The sequence below is a fragment of the Pagrus pagrus genome (assembly GCF_965226575.1).
Source record: "Pagrus pagrus genome assembly, chromosome: 9".
Classification (NCBI taxonomy): Eukaryota; Metazoa; Chordata; class Actinopteri; order Spariformes; family Sparidae; genus Pagrus; species Pagrus pagrus.
The window spans coordinates 21,491,414-21,513,561 of record NC_140193.1 but is presented as its reverse complement, the minus strand read 5'-3'; the positions used below and the strand labels follow the sequence as shown (position 1 = coordinate 21,513,561).

Below are 22,148 nucleotides of genomic sequence, written 5' to 3'. Positions count from 1 at the left end.
TTGGAAGTTAATGCTGGTTTCTGGGGCTCATGGGAGCGGGAGCCGATGACTCATAAAGAGAATAGCAAAACTAAATGGATATGTGGTTTGGTTAGTGTGACACAACAGATTGAGATATTTGAAATAAGGCATACAAGGAGCTTGACTTAACTCACTTCCTGTTAGTCTTACCAGCAGCAGGTGAAAGTGCTGTATGTTTACTTTACTAAGTTTATATATTGTGTGTTCACATGTGAAACATTTGGCTACAGTACCATAGACTGTTGTGTCACATTTTTCATTTTGTTTTCTTTTGCTGCTGGATGTTAAGTGTCTTGTTCTGTAATTTGATGTGGGCTCGGTCCCCCTTTTGAGTCTGACACTAAAAAAAGTCTGTAAAAAAATGCAAAAATGAATTTGTTAAAGTTAGTTTGATGACTGCAACAATATTATTGCCTTTTATGTACTGAATACAGTGTGGATAAAGTGTGAATGTCTTGCAGGCTTAATTAGGCTAGGTTTATTGATTGATAGCGTACATTTCAAAATAAAGATTGTAAAAAAAACTTTTTTAAATGATGCAACTCATGTCCCTTTCCACACATCTCATTGAGAGTTGTTTTCTGTTTAAAGCTCCTCTAATCTTTTTTGTTTACTAAAAAAAGACAAACCTCTACTCTTCCAGCACCGAACAGCAGACAAAGCTAGCAACTAGCTACTTAGAATAAAGGAGCAAATAGTATATATATGTAGTATAGTATATATATGTTGTATGTTTCTTTCCTCATATCTCATTGGGTGTTGTATTATGTTTAAAGCTCCTGTAATCACTCTAATATTTTTTATTTGCGTACAAAAGATAAACCTTCCCTGCCCGGCACCAAAGAGTAGCCTAGACAAAGTTAGCAACTAGCTACTTAGCATAATGGCGCTACAAACCAGGACGCCTACTTCTCATAAAGGTTTTCGAATACCAACACAAAGCTTAAAACATATTGAACTTACATGTGTCTCAATAGCTTACATGTTACATTGCTCGGTCTCTTTTGTCGAGGACAGTTTGCTAACACATTAGCCACATTGGCTTCATGTGGTGAGGCTGTCTGTGTTGTGTTCACGACGCCCCCATGTGGCCAAAGAAAATCAATTAATGTAGGTTTAAGGGCCCCATAATTCATAGCTTCGCCCCTGTGAACTGGACCGGCTGTGATTAAAACTTCCTCATGTGGTGTCCCGTGTATTTCAGTCCCGAGCAGCTGTGTTATTGTTATTTCTAATGACGCCTTTGACCGGAGCTCAGCCAGCCCCGGTGCTGATCATCCACAGGGCCGCTCTGAGTCGTGAGCTCCCTGCGTGAGCTGCGCTTGTGTCATCTCTGACGTCGCCGGCCCGCCTACACCGCCCCCTGTCTCCTTCAGTGACACACCGACTCTCCCCGCAGCAGCACGGAGGAGCGACGAGCGAGGAGCCGCTGATCTCCCCGGGAGTCCTCTGACTGGCATGGACACCGGAGGAGAGCGCTGACCATCCAGGAACCATGCCTACTGTCCTCGGTGGCAAAGGGAAACTTTCCGTTGTGTGTTTTCTACTCCGATGCGCTTATTCTCAGGTGAGAGTTTGCATGTAGCCTACTTTAAAAAACAAACAAAACAATGAAGAGTTATGATAATATATGTGTCTGTAAAGCACCACTGACAGATTGATTGAGCCTTTGAATGTTGGTGTTACTCAAGATAAGTGCATGTTTAAAGTCAACAGTTTGTACACAGACTTCCTGCTGGTTATTTAATCTGAACACTGAATTAAAATGAGCGGGTAATTCCTACAGACTCGTGCGTTTTGTGTGCTCCTGTCTTCATAAAGGTTCAGTGTGAAGATTTAAAGTCACTTCAGATGTTCCTTAAAAGCACTAAAAACAGAGGGAAGTGTTGAATGGAGCCTCTAAAATGAGCATAACTTCAGTAATTGCTGATATTTTAAGAATGTAACAGGTGGTGTCGGTGTAGCTGGCTGGCATGCTGCTTGATGCAGGTGTTATGATGGGTTATGGTTTGTTTGGGCCCGGGGGACTCCACTCATCAGGGTATTGCAGCAGAGCTGAAGCCTGTAGTGTTTAGTGGGTATGAACGTGCGAAACACATTGCACATGATTATATCCACACTAATGGACCTGTAAGTGTAAACTGAGGAGGCAGGCAGGCAGGCAGGCAGGCCAGACTTGAGCTCATGCACCGCCACAGGGAGGTAAAATACTGCCTGTCTGTGTTTATGTTTTTCATTTAGTGCCTACAGCTCTCATATGGCTGTAACAATCAGACAGTTTTCACACACACTGTTTTCCATCCGCAGGCAGAGTGCAGCCACTCAGACACTGACCTTAGTGAGTCATGCATGCAAGAAGAGACAGTTACACACACACATACACACACACACACACAAACACAAACACATGCACGCTGCACTACACACATTTTCTACTGTGCATACTTGTACTGCACAGATGGCACAGAAGACAGAGCAGGGGAATAGCAGGAAGAAGCAAATCAGCCAAAAATTGAATATACGTGTGTGTAAATGACTTTAGATGAAAGCCAAACCTAAGAAACATTAGTTTTATTGCCATTATAAATGAGAAACAATATGTTATGCTACTAATATGTGCAGGGATCATCAGTTTTCACACAAAACTCCCCAGTCATAATGAAACCATTGACTGAAACACACTCCCACATAAACAGAAAGGCCCTCGCTACACACACAGTTGGACGGATGGGGAAGTGCGAGTAATGTAAAGTATTTGTCCTTTATCTCAGTGCTTGAGCAACACGGTTCTCTGTGTTCATGCTATGAATTTGAATTGTGAGCTGAAAAAAAGGGGGAAGGGGGGGAGGACGAGAGGGAGGGACAGAGGGGTTGCCTAACAGGGATGGAAACAGAAAGTTGCTCGCAACAAAATCAGCATCCGTCTGATCGTCTGCAGCTGCGATCTCTAAGATATGAGTCATCAACGAGCTTCAGCCTCCCTTCTCACGATTACAGTGTGTGCCTGTAACTGCAAGGTTTACAGTAAAGAGGTGCACCGTGTTGTGACTGTGGTGACAAAAAGGCGGGAAGCAGAGAGCCGAAGGTGATTTTTTTTAGTGTGTATCCTTGTGGTGAAAGTTCACATCTTGAGCAACGGCTGGTGAAAGATATGAATGAGTTTATGTGCTGTGTGTGTGAGTACATGTGCTCGGCTGTGTTTGCAGTCGAATGTGTGTGCACAATATGAAACCTGCACTTTAGTTTAGATGCTCAAATGTGGTTTGTGTGCACAGTGAAAAACAGCTCTTTCTCCATGTGCTGGTCTACTTTGTAACTAGACTCGTGTCAGTTGTTCTGAGGTGTGACAACACTCCCTCTGATTATCTGTCTGTCGAGACTCCCAGTGACTTTCTCCTCATCTGTCACTGTCTGTTTGCACAGGTAACAAGAGGCCAACACAACAGCTGTGCCAAAGGTATTCTGGTGGTAAGAAATTACTTCCGTTTCTTTTTTTCATTGCTTGACTTTCATTAAAAAATAAAAAGTATTTATAAATATTTCTGATTCGTCATGAATGTATAGAGTCACATTGTGGGTGCTGTTTTCAGCTTCTTAAAGAATTTGTATTTGACTACAGCTTTTTCCAGGTTTGAGCCATTTTAAACCGTCATCAGGCTGAATAGAATAATTGCAGCTGATCGATGCTTAGAGGAGGAAACACCAGACATATGCCTGCAACTAACGATTTTTTTCACTATTGATTAATCTGCTGATGTTGTTATGATTATTCAATTAGTCCATTAGTCTATACAATGAAAGGGACAGTTCACCACCAAATCAAAAATACATATTTTCCCTCATACCTGTAGTGTTATTTATCCAGTTATTTTGTGTTGGTGTGAGATGCCACGTTTTGGAGATATTAGCCGTTCTCTTGCACTCTGCTTGTGGTGCTCAAAGCACCAAAAAAAAAACATTTTGGAAAACTCAACAGCAATGTCTCTCTCCAGGATTCATGACCAGATTACTCCAAATAGAACAAAGACCATGCTGTGAAGAGTTTCATATTTTTCTTTCTACCGAACGACACCCACCAGCTGTATCACTGCACAGAAGGAAGCAAGCATCTACTCATGGATTTGAGGCTAGCTAACTAAGGTAGCTAAGTTAGTTAAGCTATCGTGCGTCACAGCTCAGCCGAGGGGGACGCCATTAACTATTGCATCATTTTCTGTCTAACCGTATCACCGCGCTCGTGGACGAGAGCCTTGTGATAGCACAAGATATAAATATTAATTTCGTTAGCTAGCTTAATTAGCAAAGTTAGCCACATTCTAGTGTATGAGCAGAGGCTAGCTTCCCTCTGCACTGTGATAGGTCTTCAAATTTCTTGTTTTGTCTTACCCACAATCCAAGGATATTCAATTTTAAATAGTAAACACAGAAAAACAGCAAACATTAATATCTGCGATGCTGGAAACAGAGGATTTATTGGGTTTATGATGCTATAAAACTCAGAAAAGCAGCAAATTGTCAACTTTGAGAAGCAGGAACTTTGAATGTTTGAAAAAAAATTTATTGTTACAACAGTTGCAGGTTCATTTTCTATTATCAGTTTATCAATTGACTGTTTTAAACTCTAATCTCACAGATATCTCAATCTGAGCTCAGTGTCCCTGAGGTTTCTTTCCACCTATAATTTGTGGTTTTACAGCGCAGAGCATCACTGCTCCCTGCGTCCTGTGTCCTGTCACTAGTGTGGGAGGAAGATAGCAACACATCATGCTCCACCTGGGAGACCTTGTTGTTGTTGGAGGAGGAAAGGGGTGAGGGCTGGTGCTGTGTCCTTGGTGACCGAGGGAGGAGAGATAATGAAGTGAAAGGATGAGCCGAGAGAGGAAACACTTGCCCTCCAGGGTTTACTGTAGAGGCTGGGGAGAGTAGAGGAGGAGAAGTGGAAGGGAAAAGCTTTAGTGTCGTCTGCCACGCTCAAAGAAATGTGTCATCTCATCAGCGTCTTTGGATTGCAGTGAATAAATCTGGCTCCGACTCCCATTAGATTTAAAGAAATAGTTTGATGCTTCGGGAAATGCTTATTTACTTTCTTGCCGAGAGTTCAATGAGAGGATAGATACCTCTCTCATGTCTGTGCACCAAAAATTAAGTTATAGCCAGCAGCTGGATAGCTTAGCTTGACACATTATGGTTTTGTGGGGGTAATGTGCTGGACTATTTCACAAAGCTACGCTAACCAACTACTGTCACTTTAATTTAGCGCACAGACATGAAACTGGTGTCGATCTTCTCATCTGCAACTCAGCAAGAAAGACAGAAGGTGTACTTTTCAAAATGTTGCACTATTCCTTTAGATCCCAACAGCTGTAGAAGATTTCGATGTCTGCTACCACAAGTCCTGATCTGCACTCAGACCACTGACACACGCATACTGACACAAATCCTTAGACAGCCCAGCTGACAAAACGTGACCTTTTCCAGAGCTCGCTCACTGTTTCAGCAGTCGAGCAACCTCATGCCCTCGCTCAACCCAGCGATCGCCACACACATGTACATTACACACCGGTGCTTCCACATTATGACGCAGCTGAGGAACCAGATCATGCTAACATGGTAAATGAATGGTACAAAAAGGCCATTTTCTCAGCATCCATGAGGCCTGGTTTGTCTGAGTGTGACTGTGGGCAATTTAATCAGTAGAGATTATAATCAGAGCAGGAGCAAAGAGTGGATGCAGAGCAGAGCTCGCTCCATGTGGCTGGTTTCCTCTGGAGCGCCGCGCACAGCGAACCAATAAGAAATAGGGTACATTTTCATAATAGTCCAGGTGTGTAATCATGTGTAATCAACACACTCTTCCACGCTCCCTCAGTGTGAGACGTGCATGAATGCACAGACAGACACTGTCAGTCAACTGTGAGCATCCACCACATGTATTTGAATTATTGATCATTTGTAATTCACCATGGTTTAGTGAATACTATTGGATTTTATTAAAGGTACAATTTATAAGAATTTGTGTTTAAAGTTTTAAAAGTTTAAAGTGAAGTGAGCATGCTAACAGCTAGCCCCTAGCCACTTTGTAGGGTGCTAATAATATCGTAAACAACACCAACACTCCCTGTTGCTCCGAGCTCCCTATTAGTCACCTAATATGACGCCATCTGCACGGTTAACTGAGCTTACTTGCTAAAGGCTGCTACAGTTAGCAGCAGTTAGAGATTACTCTGGTGATATGCTGCCCCCTATTTGTTTGGAGTATGAATTCGACAGGTGGCCAATTCTTACATATGGCATCTTTAACTCAAAAGTGCTCAGAGCGTGCACACCTCTGTCTACAATCATATGAGAGAATATTAAGGATTTGTTGTGTGCGGAAAAGAGAGTTAGACTCATGACTAGAGGATTGTGTCCATAAAGATGTATCATGTTGTTGTAGCGCCACCTTTAGGTGAAATACCATAATTTTTTGTAGGGTGTTTAGGTGCTCCTTTATGTGTGTGTAAACTAAATTTGGCCACAGTTGTACGATGCGTTCAAGTAATTTCCATAATTAATTTATATATATATATATAATATATATTTATATATTTATATATATATATATATATATACATAATTTATTGATTATTGAATTGATGATTCACTAATATTATAATCTAGGGTAGACCGATTATAGGCCCTGGCAGATTATCGGGTATTTTTTAAAATCATTTTAAAATGTGCTACTTTGGCTCTGTTGCAGTATCGTCTCACACAATGTCCCGCCGACAACACTATCTGATTGGTAACACATCACAATTCACAGTGACTCAACTAAGGAGTATACTCAGTGTATACTGATGGTCGACAGTGCAGATCCTGGATCAGTGTTTCCTGCAGCTGCTCAGGGTTGATATGTGGATGTTCCTTTCGGTTAGTTTGAAGTTCATCCCAAAATTGTTCAAATAATTCAATGCTGCACAATGATTTGTGATTTCCTCCTCCATTTTGCGGTCTGCTCTTGGCTGTGGCTGTGATTTCAACTGTTGCACTGATGATTACCTGTTGTGACACGAGCCACCTGACGTCTTTTTTATTCATTTCCCCAGGGCTGCCTTACAAGCAACAAATGTTTTGATGAGCTGTCTTGTGTTCTGGTTCACTGACTGTGCACCTTTGAAAGCTACAAACTCAACTCGAGTCAAGTCGTACACAGATCTAAAATCTTTGAATGCAAAATCATGCCTTTTTTTGAACAAGTTTTTAGATCAGGTAGATGAGTGGGTGTCGCATGCACCAGAGAAGTTACTGTAGCAATGCAATAGCAGAAGGGTCTTTTAGGCTCACTGATTGAAAACAGCCATAAACAAACTGTGAAATGTAGCTTTATCAAAAATATAGCAGATACTTAAAATATCTGGAAAAAGATACAGCTGGTGATCAATCAAAAAGAAACAAAATGACTGCACAAAAATCTTGACACAGCTTCAAACTACACCCTCCCACACTAACTTATGATACACATTTCTCAGCCTACAGCCGACACTAGACATTGAGACTAACTCATATTATTATTAGCCAGTCACACTCCCCCTGGTGGGGAGGAACAGTGCTGATAACAAGAGTCAGCTGTCCAGTGAGGCTCTCTGCACTGTATACGTGGATGAGAGGAAGAGTTAAGTTACTGCTAAATGAAAGAAAAAGGAAGAAAGTGATTTGATGTAAAGATTTAAGATGCCGGGACTTTCAGCATGTGAACACCATCAATCTCAGCGACATCTCACAATTCACCTTTGACCCCCCCACCCCTCCCCACTTCTGTTGCACAGGACATGACTCAGTCCTGGCCGTCCCAGCAAGCCTTAGGGGGTGACCAGGCCCAACAAATCCTCTACAACTCTAAGGTATGTCTGTGTGTTGTGTATGTGTTTGTTGAGCTTTGATATTTACACTACCACACTCTACTGATTTGACATATTTACAGTAAGTCTATTTAAAGGTCTTGGGGCAGTACTCCAGTCAGCTGGCAGAGTAAATGTTGGCAGTGTACGTTTCTGCAAACCATGAATATGTTGAAACTTAAGTTGCATCTTTCCATTTCTTTAGGTTCAATTTTCAATTTCATGCTGTGATAATGCTGTGCTTATAGTCTGGTTAGGTTTAGGCACAAAAAACACTTGTTTAGGGTTGGGATGAGATCATGTTTTGGCTTACCTGGTTCTGTCACCACAAACGTGGCTGGAAATTGTCCAACATCTCACAGAAATACACAGTTTTGTGGCCACAAACACGGCTGGAAAATGTCTTGACGTCTCACCAAAAAATGTCCAGTCATTTTGCTGAAACACTGTCTGGAACTGTGGTCTCTGGCTTCGCACCCATCTCACCCAGCTGCGACGCCTCAACCATCCCATTCTCCTTCTGACATGAAATCCAGCTCATATTCATGATATCTGAATGTGATATGACATGTAATGAAGAAATATTGATATGATACACATGACATGAAAAAATTTGAACATAATCATGGTTTGCAGAAACGTAGGATTTTATTCTGGCGGCTGGGCTGTGAGTACGCCTGCATATGTGAAAAATGTTGCCTTTTATGACTCAGAAAGTGGCTGCATAAGGTCTGATTAACTGCCTTAAGTGATGTCACTCGAGGAAATGCTGTTTGCAATGCTAAATCTTTAGAGAACATATTTATGTGTATTTGTGTATTTTTCTCTCACTATCTCTTTTTCTCCCTCTATCTGAAGGAAGCAAAACTACAGAGTACACAACAAAGGCAAAGTATGTGTTCACTGACTAATACGTTCGCTTATCTGATAAGTGCAATCAGGTTATTGGTTCTCTAATAATATATGGTTCTCTGCCTGGTTTTTCTCTCTCTCTGTAAGGTCGGGGGGATGTTCAGCTGCGAATGACCCGTCACCCTCATGTGGCACCTCACAAATCGTAAGTGAGACATGAGGAAACACGATCCACCGCAGGTCGTCAAACCTGAACTGCCGCTCAGGCACGCACACAGACGACCTAATATATCACAGACATAAGTTTCTTCTCAGCGACTTTTTTATGAAATTAGATACAAATCATGAACAGCATCCTCTGAACAGTCACAGGGAAAAAGCATTAATGATAGGGAAAGATGTAGAGGCAGGCAGCACAGTGTTTCAGGCTGCATGACAGAGGTCAGGTCAAAGGTCAGTTAACATTCTTGAACGCTGTCAGTGGATAGCGACATGCTCCTGTTTGTTACCTCTTTACATCCTCTTTTTAGTGTGAAACACATGTTCAGTGTTGTAAGCCAACCACGTGTTCCACATTATCGCACATCATTTGTTACATAACACAGCAGTTTTAAGACAGTTAAGATTTGTAAACCATTTGGAAGAACTTTGGTTCTCACAGGTTTGGGTACTTTTTACAGTATATCTGAAATGTGTTTAGTTAGGTGTGTATATTAACTTAACAAAACAAATGATTGGCAATATGGATCTTTATTGGTTAATATTGTTATGTTATAGGTCATCTTAACACCTCTGATTCTACTTCATGCTGTTTGGTTTTGAGAATTGAATTATCTCTGTATGCTTTTTTGTCTATATATAAATGATTTGCAAACATCCAACTGAGGTGCACATAAACTATGTTCTACCATGTATATCTGTGGATAAAGATACTGCGAGGTGTATAAATATGTCTCTTGGTTTGAAATGATCCAATTTTCATAAGCCTACAGAAGCACGCTGTTTTAAAGATTGAACAAGTTTAAAATTGTTTTTAGAAATGTAGATCATATTTGTTATTTTACTTTTATATTGATGAATAGGAACACTGTCAGAAAGACTTCTTAGTGTTGAAAACTTGAGACGCACCTTTCTGGAACAAACGCTGGATTAGTATCGGCACCAGTGTTGTCCTTATTAAACTTACCAAGTATCAGCCATGATGTGGCTTTGTCATTAGAAAAATGTAAAATAATCTCAATGTGTTCCATGCAGTGATGTATACAGATGTTAAATTAGTGAAAAAGAAAGCACTAGCAGGTGGAAAGGTGCACATCTGCCGACAGTGTGTGACTTCACTGACTTTGTGTTTCTTTGCGTGCAGCATGCTTGCTGATGACCTGAAGCTGAGCAGCGATGATGATGACAATCAAAGAGTAGGTGACATTTTTTCTCTGCAGTCAGAAAAATACCATCACTGCATTTTAAAAGTGCTTTGAAGATAAAGTGTCCACACTGATAACCATTTCTCTACTATGAATTGATAATAATAATATTAGTGTTATTGTTTTTTAGAAGAAAGAAGTAGATTTTAAGGATGATGCACAAAGACTGAGTTGTCTGATCACTTATAAAACATTTCAATTAAACAAGTCCTTCGTTCACGATTAACTGTAGGCTCTCAGTAGTTGTTTTCATGTACATTTGTATATTACTCAAAAGTATATAGAAGTCGTGTAATGGTGTAACCATTGTTTTGCTTTTGTCAGTGTTATGAAAAGTATCCAAAAGTCGTACTTGAGCAAGATGGTTGGTTAAGATATTATTATTATTAGGTAAATTTGAAAGTCACCCATCTGAATGCACTTAGAAAAAGTGAGTAACACTTTATAAAACCATCATAAATAAATGGTAAATGTATACTTAATTAAGCTGAAGTTAATATTTATTTCACTGTTAATGCTTTATAAACCATTTATTCAGCAATTGTCAACTGATGTTTATCACACTTTGTAAATAGTTAATAACACTGTGTATTTCATCTATTAACATTTGGATGGCCATTATAAAGTTGCAACTGATGTTTAAAAACCTTTACAATTGCTTAATAAATGTTTTGAAAGGCATGTCATTGTTTGTTAACAGTGAAATAACTATCAACTAAAGTTTAATTAACCATAAATTTACTGTTTGTATCAAAAGTTTCTGGCAATAAATGTACTCGCGCATCATAAGTACAAGTAAAAGTAAAACAATAAAAATAAATGAATTCAAAAGTACACTAGTTTGGCTCTGACGCAGCATGCAATATGCAAAGTAACTAGTAACTACAGTTATCAAATAAATGTAGTGGAGTAAAGTACTGCTTGCATCCAGAAGTGGAATGGAAATATAAAGCAAAGCAGTACAAGTACCCAAAATTTGTACTGAAATACAGTAAATACACTGGTTTTTGTCTTTGTACTACCAGAAGACAAATGTTTTGTCTTGTCTTGTAATTCCATGTGGGATGGATGTTCCAGATGTTTGGTATGACACAGACATAAAACCAACTCAGTGGTTATGATCTGAGCTGGAAGTCTTCATGTCCTCCTGTCTTCATGACTTCATGCTGTTGTACATGTTTGGAGAGGCAGAAAGACAGAGAGAGCATGTAAGAAGAGAAAACAAAACTTGGCAGCTCCTGCTAAAGGTTGCTGGTTTTTCTGGTATGGATTAATGGTGTGTACACACCCGTACATAGTGTGTCACAACCGTGTCTGTATTTGCTACTAATCATATAAAGTCATTAAGCAGCAGAGGTAACAAATCAAGTGTAGCAGGTTTTCACTACACTGCTGCTGTGGATGATAAGTTTCCGTTTTGTCTTCCTGAAGGCGACTCATGAGTCAGCTTCCTGGGATCACGGACACAGGTACTCGATCACAAATATCATGTGTGCATATTTGGATGTTTTTGCAAGGACTGTCTGTAAACATGAGATCTACTGTGTGAATAACAATAGTATCTGTCCGCTCCACTCTGCCGTGCACCCACGCTGACCCCTCTCTGATGTTTGTGTGTGTGTTGACTGACAGCCTGTCAGCACAGCGAGCACACACACATGGCAGGCGGGTGAGACATTCCAGCTCGGACTCTTCAGACTCAGACTGCTCTGCTGAGTCGGCCAGCAGCAGCCTTCACTCCCGGAGCCCCAGCCGGAGCCCAGACGTTTACCGAGATCCTGCGTCGCCTGCCAACACGCAGCAGCCACTGTGCGACAAGGAGGTAACAACACTGCATCCCCCCCTGCTCTTCGTCCATGTCTCGTTTGTCTGTTTCTACCTCTGGTTGCCTTCACGTGAATTCTCTACAGGGAGCGGTGGCCTCGAGGCAGTTGATGGCAGGTGTGGGGAGGGACGGAGGAATGGGGAATGCATACGAGTTGGAGAAGAGGAGGAGGGTTGAGGGCAGAGGTAGCTTTGGGAATTAGTGCCTGGGTGTCATGTCAACAGGCCCAGTCTTAAAGAGGAAAGCCCTCAGGACTTGGAAGTCATGAAGACTTGAGTTGATGTTGACATCCCTTCTTACTCACAGTTGGATGTCATTGCCTCAGATAAACTTTGAGAGCATGATGAGCTTTTGGAGGTATGGGGAATTGTGGGGGTTAGTTTGAGACGAGTGCTATGAGGGGAATGAAGGGGAAACCTGCCTCTCTTTTATGAATGGAAAGCCCTGTACGACATAACTGTATTACTAAACATGCACCACATTGGGCCCCTATGGAGAGGGAGGGAGTGGAGTGTGTTTGGGTTGGGGGAGGCGGAGGGGGGGTGCGCACACCATGTGTTTTTCATTTACGTGGACTGTTTAAATGTCTCCCAAGGAAGAGATGGGGGTTGGAGTTATGGAAGCTGCAAATCCAGAGTTCCAGGTAGCGAGCGAGAGAGAGGGAGGGAGAGAGAGAGAGAGGGAGGGACAGAAAAGAAGGAGGGAGGGCAGCCGAGACGGTACAAGAGATGCAGTGTCTTCTCTGGAAAGAGGGCGAGGGATGTGGGGAGGGAGGGGGGTCACTGTTTGACTTGAGGAGTAGAGGTTTAATTTAGCCCCCAGTCAGCGAAGAGAGGAAAAGAGAACGCAAAAGAGAGGAAGAAGTTTACTCCCCAGCTGTAAGTATTTTTTTTACATACTTTCTGTTTCTCTCGTGTTCCCCCCCATTCTTACGGTTACCGAGCCAGTTGTTAAGCAAACATCAAGTGAGTCATTTGGCATAATTGGATGGGGGTTGAGCTTCTGTAAGCACAGATGTGGACTGTGAGACCATGTAGGCTATTGAAAGGAGATTATAATGTCAGTCTGACACTTTTTAGACGTGAGTCACGAACCCGATTTGTCATTTGGAGTTTGAGTTGTTTTTTAAGCGCAGCTGAGTCAGTGAGTTACATGTCAGGGGCAGTGACTGTACTGTATTTAAATGGTTCTGCTGCAGTGTGGCAATGTTGTGGTATGTCAACACACACACACAAATATGTGTCATTGTGCTCATGGTTAAATGTAATGCCAAGTGATCCTTCACTCTCTGCTTCCATCTCTTTTCAGCTAGTTTGACCTCTTAACAAATATATAAAGAGACGTGCACAGTGGTGGAATGTAGCAAAGTATGTTTACTCACGTACTGCACACATACTGTACTTTTTCTGTTACGTCATACTTCTACTTCGCTATATTTATATTTAATATAAGCCTGATTTTCTCTGCTTGTTAAATTACGATCCTGCAACAATGTCCTTGTTATCAAGTCATTTTAGTGTATAATTGAGTCCTAAACCTTCATTTAAAAAAAGCGCAGTAGGGCTGTGTGATATGACTCAAATCTCATAACCTGATATAGGTCATCTCATATCCAGATAATGAAACATATAATAAGTAGTTGACATAAAATGGTCGGAGTTCTTCTCCTGTTCGCTATCAAACCATTTTTCTCATGCTCACTTGCCTCCGTGTTTGTTTGTGTTGCCTTCCTACAAATTTTCTGCCTGCATCCTGAACGGAAAGCGTCGTCCAAATGACGAAAAATACTGCTGTAGAGAGTGTGATTTGTACGAAACAATAGACATTTTGCTACCATCACAGGAGCCCGAAAAATAATGAAAACAGAAGGTTTTTTTTATTGTAATTTCACAATATATAATGTCTTGATTGACATGAAACGTGATATAATCTTGAAATATACATATTTTTAATAACCCTAATAGGATTGAATTTAATACTTTAGATAAGCAAATGTGCATATTATGATACTCACCAATTTTCATACCACGGTTTACCTTGAAACCAGTATATCACTGCAAACCTCGTACAGAGATGCAACGTAAACTTTAGTTACTTCTTGGATAGGTTTATTTGAATTAAAAACAGGTTTACATACTCTTACAACATTACAAGATTAATCAGGAAGCAATTACAGCCAGAAATGTATTTATAGTACAAATACAGTTTATTACGTTTTTAAAATCTTGCAGCAATAAAATAATAGACCAATAATAAAATCTATAACTATGATATGCAATGTTGTTGTGTACCTTCAGATATTTTAAGTTAGTTCTGTTGAAAATACTAGATTCTTCATGTGCGACTGTTACTTGTAACAGAGTTATATTTTGTACATCGTTGTTTTAATACTTTTACTTGAAGCTTCTGTTGGTAAGATAGTTGACTTTAGAGTCTCATTCCCAACTCATCAAATACTGGCACTTTCGGATGGTGGCCAACCCGATCTACAATCAAGTTGGGAATAAGACTCAAAAATCAACTATGTTACCAACAGCAGCGTTAAGAAAAGGATCTATGTAGACTTATTCCACCACTGCACATGTACCTGTGTACCTGTGCAAATCCTCACAATTAACAAAGATTAATGTTGAATTAATCTAGTTTGCAATTGATATTTGACATTTGTTTCTCTCTTCTGCTATGCTTTCTTTAGACTGATCACCCGTCTGCTGCTCAGTGGCAGTTGGATAAATGGCTGAACAAATCCCAGAGAAAATCTGCCAGCAGTGAACCGGATCACACCCAACGAGCCCCATCTCCAGCCAGGTCCTGGGACAGCAATCAGGAATACAGCCCCAGCCAAAGCCCAATTCCAAGCCCACAATTCCATTACAGCCACAACAACAGCCCCCTACCCAGTCCTGGTTATAGCTACTGCCCCAGCCCCAGCCCATTCCCCAGCACCTGCCCAAGTCCCAGCCCAAGCCCGAGGCACAGCCCGATCCCCAGTCCGGTGCCAAGTGTTTGCCCAAGTCTGCATGGGAGTCCGAGAGCCAGCCGTAGCCCTAGCCCAATACCTAGAGAGCCTCCAAGAAGCCCCAGTCCCAGCCTTCCTGCTCCTTCAAGGGTTCGTCACTACCCTGAGGTTCAGAGTCAGAACCAAACACAGCCGAGTATAACAAACAATCACCACAGGACAAAAAATAGGCCATGGGTTGCCCCATTGCCTAACACTGACAACAAGAGCAAGTCAACAAACAGTACTCATCAGCACAGGCCCAAGACTCGACCCTCACAGAACCAAGACCAAAGCAAATCCAAGCCTTCTTCTGCTGTGTTAAACCAGAGTCACAGCCACAAATCTAGACCTAAGCCTAACTTGCATCCAAGTTCAAAACAAATCTCCGAGGCTCCCAAAGCCAAACACACACCACATATTGAGCAAATCCAAAGCAGCAGATCCAACCACTCCAACTCCAACCACAAAACCAGGCCTTTGCATCAATCTAGCTCACGACACAGCCCCACAAGAGCAAAGCACTTAGCGCCAACTAGTCGTGAAACCAACCCTGGTCATAGTTCTCATTCCCAATCTACCTCTAAAGCTGCTACCAATTCTAACGCTGGCTTGACCTCTACACCTGGCCTAAAACCTAGGACCAAGACTTGGGAGGCTACAACCCCAACTCCTGTGCATGTCAACCATACAAAAACTATACAGAAGAAACCCCAGCCCAAGGAGCAAGAGGTGGAACACAGAGGAGATCATCTGACCCAAGCAGAGGGGAGAAAACCAGAGAGAAAAGAGGACAGACATAGGGAAAAACAACAAGGGAAACAGGAGAGAAGGGAAGACAGGAGGCTGGCGGAGGAGCAGCTATTGAGGCGTCCCTGGATCCAGAGTTCGGCAGAGGAAGAGGAGGAGGAAGAGGAGGAGGAGGAGGAGGAGGGAGTGATAGAGAGGCAGAGGAAGAGAGAGGAGACAGCAAGACGGGAAAACAGCAGGAGGAAGGAGCAGCAGCATAGACGCGAATGGCAAACAGTCCAGACCAAACAGAGACTGCCTACCAGCACCGAGCGACACCGCCTTCAAGACGACTCACACCAGCACCAAGGGAGGGCAAAAAAGTGTGGAAGAAGTGAGGAGGAGAGAGAGTTACAGCAAGACCCTTCACCTTCTCCATCACGTTCCCCAACTCCTCATAAAGTGTCCTCCTCATCCTCTGCCTCCTCCTCTTCAAATTCAGACTCAGAATCTGAATATCAGGCTCCGATCACCAAGGTCCCCGCGGACTCTACCTCTCAAAAGAGACTCACAAAGAGAGGGCAACAAGGCCCAGGCAAGACTGACGCCAGCAGGCCGAAGGTGGTGCACCCCAGAGGACCCACCTCGGGCAATCCAGGTGAGGGGCAGCCGAGTGAGGGGAAGCAGAAGCTCTACACCCTGGTCCCATTTGGGCGAGGCGAACAAGCTACAACATCTTCCCAGCGAGGGCTTAGAAATCTGGTGGTGCAAATAGATCTCTCTCTTCTTAAAAGGGTCCCAGACAGCACTACAAGCTCCCCTGTTAAAAAGCCCCCCTCTTCCTCCTCCTCTACATCAACTAAAGACAAGCCAGGGGAGGCTATGAAACACTTGTACGTCCCTGAGACTGCGACGAAAGACGGCAAAAGGAAACGCAAGGTAGACAACATGTACATTTACTTTTCTTATCTGCTGAATCTGATGTGACTCATGTTTTCTTGCATTAATATGGTGACGAAAGCATCGATATAGGGCTGCTCTTCAAAGCTTGAATATGTTTGTGTTTGACCAGTTGGAGAATGGTGTGTCACAAAGAGAGAGCAAGAGGAGCATTCCTCTTACAAATGACCTCTCAGGCCGCACAGAGTCTTCAGCTCACACAGCTGAGCGCAACTTTGTGACTGAGACCACACACAATGGGTAAGAAAACACCAAACACACCACGTTGTCTCAACAATGCTGTATATGCCATATATTAAGGGGCTTTTCCCACTCCATGTTCTACCTTTAGCTCTGGGATAACTTAGCCTCTTTCCACACACACATTGTTATACCAGCTTTCCAAACTACATCGAGAGCAGGGTTAGCCCTGAGTTTATGGGGCTGAAGTAGGCATTAGTCACGTGTCATACTTGAATGCAAACATTAGTTGTGTGTTCCAACGGACTTTTAACCCAGGGCTACTAGAAGTTCAGTGTGAATTGTATAGTGCTAGGCTTAGTTTAACCCTGAGTTAACAATGTATGTGTAAAAAGGGACCAAGATATCCTAGGGTTAACTTTTAGCCCAGGGTTAAGGATAGCACTGCAGTGCAGTGTGCCAGCCCTGGTTTATATGTGTGAAATCCCTGTGTTTAGCTGATGTTCAGGGGATAATGCCTCAAATTCTGGGATAACCCTTCTCAAGGCCAGCATGCCCTAAAATGAAGTCAGGATTAGCCATGAACGCTTTGTTAGCCTGGGACTAAGAAGGTTCGAAGAATGTTTTTAGTCCTGGACAAAGTGCAGTGTGAAAATCCCCTAAGTGTATTAAATACACATCCCATATGTGTGTGTCAATGTACATATGTCGGTGTTCCTTCAGGTACTTGGAGGAGTACTTGGACAGCAAGAGGCCATTGTCTCCTGTGTCTCCACTGTCTCCACGCAGCCCTGAGGCTACCAAGCCTCCCTCCAAAACAAAGACCTCGGAGCAGCATCACGTCCACAAGAACAAAGACAAGAATAGAGAGTCTGCGATAAAGGTAAGACAAAAAAGGTTTTTTTTAGATCATCCCATTGCTTGCAGTATTTTTGGTTTATTTCTTTTTCACCTGTACACGCAGCCCAAGATGGAGGTGGAATGTGTAAAAGTGTCAAGACAGCCTCAACCACCATCCGAGTCCTGGGGCCCTGCAGGACACAGGGGGGCTGTGCCAAACCATGAAACGTGAGCAAGTCCAAACAGTGTTTCACTGCATGGCCCACACTGCTTGATGTTTGTCAGATACAGACTAACCAGACACCTGATTCCTTGGCCTTCCTGGGAAATAGAGTGACTGCACTGCACTTTTTTTTTTTACTTTTCTGTCTTTCTGTCCATCTTCCTAGTCCGCACCATGCAGAGTACTACTTACATGAGGCTAAAAGGATGAAGCACCGTGCAGATGCAATGGTGAGTCCTTGATCTTTAGGTGAATATAAAACAAAATTAGGATGTTGTACCATCACTGAGGAAATACAACCATTTGCTTTCTCAACTGAAGAAAGATGAGAAGTTTGGCAACAGTTTAATGTCTTTATGTCAATGAGAGGGCGAGCAAACAAAACTTTATTTACATAGCACATTTGTTTCCAGGGACGCAAAAATTGACTTCAGAGAGAGAGAAACATACAATCTTCTGTATGTATAACTACATTCAGTAAAAGGATTGAATGGTAAATGGACTGTGTTTATGTAGCGCTTTTCTTGTCTAAGCAAACCACTCAAAGCGCGTTACTACACAAGTCAGCATTCACCCATACATTCCTACATTGGTGGCAGAGGCTACCATGCAAGGTGCCACCTGCTCATCTTTCAGTATCTTGCATCTTGTGCATCTTTTCGGGAATAGGAATATTTTCCCAGGGAGAAACTAACATCAGCTACTGAACATATGTAAAGGAAGACAAGGAGAAGAGAGTATGCTTATGTTGGATGTCTTTTTCCAGGTGGACAAACTAGGGAAGGCTGTGAATTACATTGACGCCGCTCTCTCCTTCATGGAATGTGGGAAAGCGATGGAGGAAGGGCCACTAGAGGCAAAGTCTCCTTACACCATGTACTCAGAGACAGTGGAGCTTATTAGGTGAATAATGCAAAAACACATATTTGGATTTGGACGTCGACACACATGCATACAGATGAACCGCAGGTCGATTGTTAACAGTCCCGTGTTTTAAGGTACGCAATGAGGTTGAAGAACCACTCCGGCCCTGGGGCAAGACAGGAAGACAAACAGCTGGCGGTTTTGTGGTGCGTATGTCATCTCCTCTGTTTATTCCACATCTATCATCAAGCTGAAGGACCTGCATTTTTGGGGATGATTTGTGGTCGGTCTAAGGCTCTTTGACTTGTGTGCCCACAGTTTCCGATGCCTTGCCCTCCTTTACTGGCAAATGTTTCGTTTAAAGAAGGACCACGCACTGAAATACTCCAAAGTTCTGCTCGACTACTTCAAGGTTTGTCTAAAAACAGCTCTGATGTGTCAGTTCCAGGAAATCTTGCTGTCATTTCCATTTCAAATATCAAATGTAAACATTTGCCTTTGGACAACTTTCAGCCTAGTTTTTGGTGTCATTACAGAGTTCTCCCAAAGTGCCTTCTACACCTCCCTGCTGGAATGACTCTGGGAAGTAGGTGGATAATAGCTTGATATTACAGGCACTCTTGTTTCATTCATGTGCTTTCAGCAGCCACTGAGCCTTCACTGATCACCATTACTCTGTTGTGCATTGTGTTTTCAACTCCCAGGGGTACAGGAGGACCCCCTTCTTCGCTCTCACCCAACGCCAAACACCTCAGACAGGGTTCACACGGGGGCAGCAACTTACCCTCTCTCATAAGCATTCCCCAACGTATCCACCAGATGGCAGCAAATCACCTGAACATTACCAACAGTGTCCTGTATAGTTATGAGTACTGGGAGGTGGCAGACAACCTTGCAAAGGAGAATAAAGGTATGGAGGCCCCATTCAGCCACATATGTAATGTATGAGATGGGAACAAATTTACATAAAAAAAAGCCACATTAGATCAAATGAATCTGTTTTATATGCCAATTACAACAGATGATTTAAGATCTTCCTTTTTCATTACAGAGTTCTTCAACTACTTAAATACTTTGTCTGGACCATTGACTCTTCACAGTACCATAGCTCACGCAGTCCAGTACACCAGACAGGCTCTTCAATGGATACGCATCAGTGCCAAACTTAACTAACAAGGAGAGGATTTACTTTTACCTGCCCACTGGGCCTCCAGGCCTTACTTAAAAGGGACACAACTCTGGAACTCTATGCAGCTGACAGGACAGCACTGATACCTACAGTGCTGTGTGAAGTGGAATTGGATGAACTCCCCTCGAGCCTGATCATCCTCATAGGATGTTGGAGCGCTTGCCATCCAGGTCTTATTGTGTGCAAAGCATCCCGAAGAAGTAATCTAGTAATTTCTCACAGATGGACTACATGCACCTTCTTCCTCATCGTTGGATTAATCTGAAGAGTTGTATGGATTTGAAATAATTTGCCAAAGGTCTCATGGTGTCAGAGACAGGACTTGGCTGTATGTGTGAAGCCTTTTTCATACTTTGGATTGAATAATTGTACAACGGACTGTTTCTTTGGGGCCAAAACAGGAGCAAATGCTTAAAAAAGACCAACCAATCATAAACCACTTCCTCCAGAGTAGAACTCTTGTCTGTGACGTTTTCTAATGAAGGACTCTTCTTTTAAATTTTTTTGATATTTTCATTTGTATGTGTTTTTACCGTGCAATATTTGATGGAATATCTGTTTTTAGAAAAAAAGAGAAAATACAAGAGAAAAAAGTGTTGGTGAGTCTAGTTGCCAACATTCAAGGTCCCTTTTATGCAAAATGTATTTTTGTCCCTGTTTTGGGTGTGGGATTATGTCATTAAATGAATAATGAATTTGAAGAGGTCGCTCAGAGATCCTCTTGTTAAGTTTGCTCTCTTGGGTCTGGTTCAGGAATATGCAGTTTAGATTTCCAGATTCTTGCAGCATGAGTTACACAGGTAACATATCATCACTATCAATCTTTTGTGTCTTCATTTTGATATTTATGTTTTAACAGCCGAAGGATTACAAGGTCAACTTAATTTTCTTCAAACCATTAGCCTATGAAACCCTCTCAAAACGGACAATGGTGATCAAAGTAAAGTTTTGTTTTACCCTGTGAAAGGGTTAGCCTGACAATCAGACTGGATTGCCCTTTCACTCTCATTCATTTTTTTAATTATTTTAAATTTCTCAACAAATAAAAAGTGTGGGCAGTGATTCAGAGCTACGAACGTGTGACATTTTGTACGGACACATAGTGCGAGGCTGATATTTTTAGGCTATAACCCGATATATGATATATATCCTGATAATTTGAAATCTCCTCGGAGGCACTTTATAAATGCTAGTAAAGACCATATTCATTTGGCAACCATTTTCCTCTGACATCACACTCAGGGTTGGAAGCTCAAATGTTGTACTCCTGTGTTACAGGCAGGTTGCAAGTCCTATAAATGTAGGTAATCTGACAAATTATTATCTTTTCCCCGCTTTCTGATTGATCAGCAACTGAAAAGACAGTGTATAGTGAAAATCCAGGTGGACAGTGGGCCATATTTTTATGGTAAAACAAACATGACCCAATGTCCCTCGAGATTTAAACTCCATTCTCTTCACAGTTGTTGATCAATCAGGAAGTGGTGAAATTATAGCAAATCATCAGATTCCCCACATTTTATATGACTTGCAACCTGGAACACAGCAGAATAATATTAACATAGCGTTTGGGTTTCCCACCCTGAGCAGGAGTTCAGGGAAAAATGGCTGCTGTGTGAACAAGGTCTATTTGGGTGACAAAATCAAATATCACTATATATGTTTAACCAAATTCCTCCATGTCAATTTTCCAACAATATTGCAGGAATGACTCTCGGTGCATTCACAAAATATTGGCACAATGAAATATTTGATAAATAATAATCAGCAATGTGGATATAATAACTAAGTACAAGTAAAATTCAAAATATTACATCACTTCACTGTAATGCAGCCTTTACAACATATGCCATAATATGATATGATATCCCTAATTAAAGATGACACATAGTCTCATATCACGATAGCGATATAATATCGATGTACTGCCCAACTCTAAAAGCACATAAAATAAGCTACTCTCAGATTTTTGCACAATTTACTGCAGCTATTTATGAACAAGGGATGCCCCACATACACGAAGTGATCCTGTGTCCTCAGATGCCCTCAGCAAACATGGCTCTACATCACAATGTGCAGCTTCCCTCCTGAGGTACGCACCAATCAATGTTTGAGAGAAGCTCCCTGCTTTTATTGTCTCAGTGCCTTTTTTATTTCATTATA

General features: G+C 42.0%; 1 protein-coding gene across 3 annotated transcripts; it reads left to right on the top strand.

Annotated features, from left to right (window-relative positions):
- Positions 1 to 1,411: 1,411 nt before the first annotated feature.
- Positions 1,412 to 21,026, top strand: aff3 (AF4/FMR2 family, member 3). 3 transcript variants are annotated; one of them, XM_084362513.1, is made up of 19 exons: positions 1,412 to 1,588; positions 3,445 to 3,489; positions 7,830 to 7,904; positions 8,760 to 8,793; positions 8,901 to 8,958; positions 10,117 to 10,168; positions 11,609 to 11,646; positions 11,810 to 11,999; positions 14,698 to 16,668; positions 16,802 to 16,929; positions 17,593 to 17,752; positions 17,834 to 17,937; positions 18,099 to 18,162; positions 18,699 to 18,835; positions 18,931 to 19,002; positions 19,115 to 19,208; positions 19,333 to 19,382; positions 19,501 to 19,706; positions 19,848 to 21,026. In XM_084362513.1, the coding sequence occupies exons 1-19, from the start codon at positions 1,517 to 1,519 to the stop codon at positions 19,967 to 19,969; spliced, it is 3,672 nt and encodes a 1,223-aa protein (XP_084218639.1). In that variant the 5' UTR covers positions 1,412 to 1,516; the 3' UTR covers positions 19,970 to 21,026. The 3 variants fall into 3 exon arrangements, with proteins under 3 accessions (XP_084218639.1, XP_084218641.1, XP_084218640.1); XM_084362514.1 differs by having other exon boundaries at positions 1,572 to 1,588; positions 3,445 to 3,478; XM_084362515.1 differs by lacking the exons at positions 18,099 to 18,162; positions 18,931 to 19,002; positions 19,115 to 19,208; ... (1 more) ...; positions 19,501 to 19,706; positions 19,848 to 21,026 and having other exon boundaries at positions 18,699 to 18,831.
- Positions 21,027 to 22,148: the final 1,122 nt, after the last annotated feature.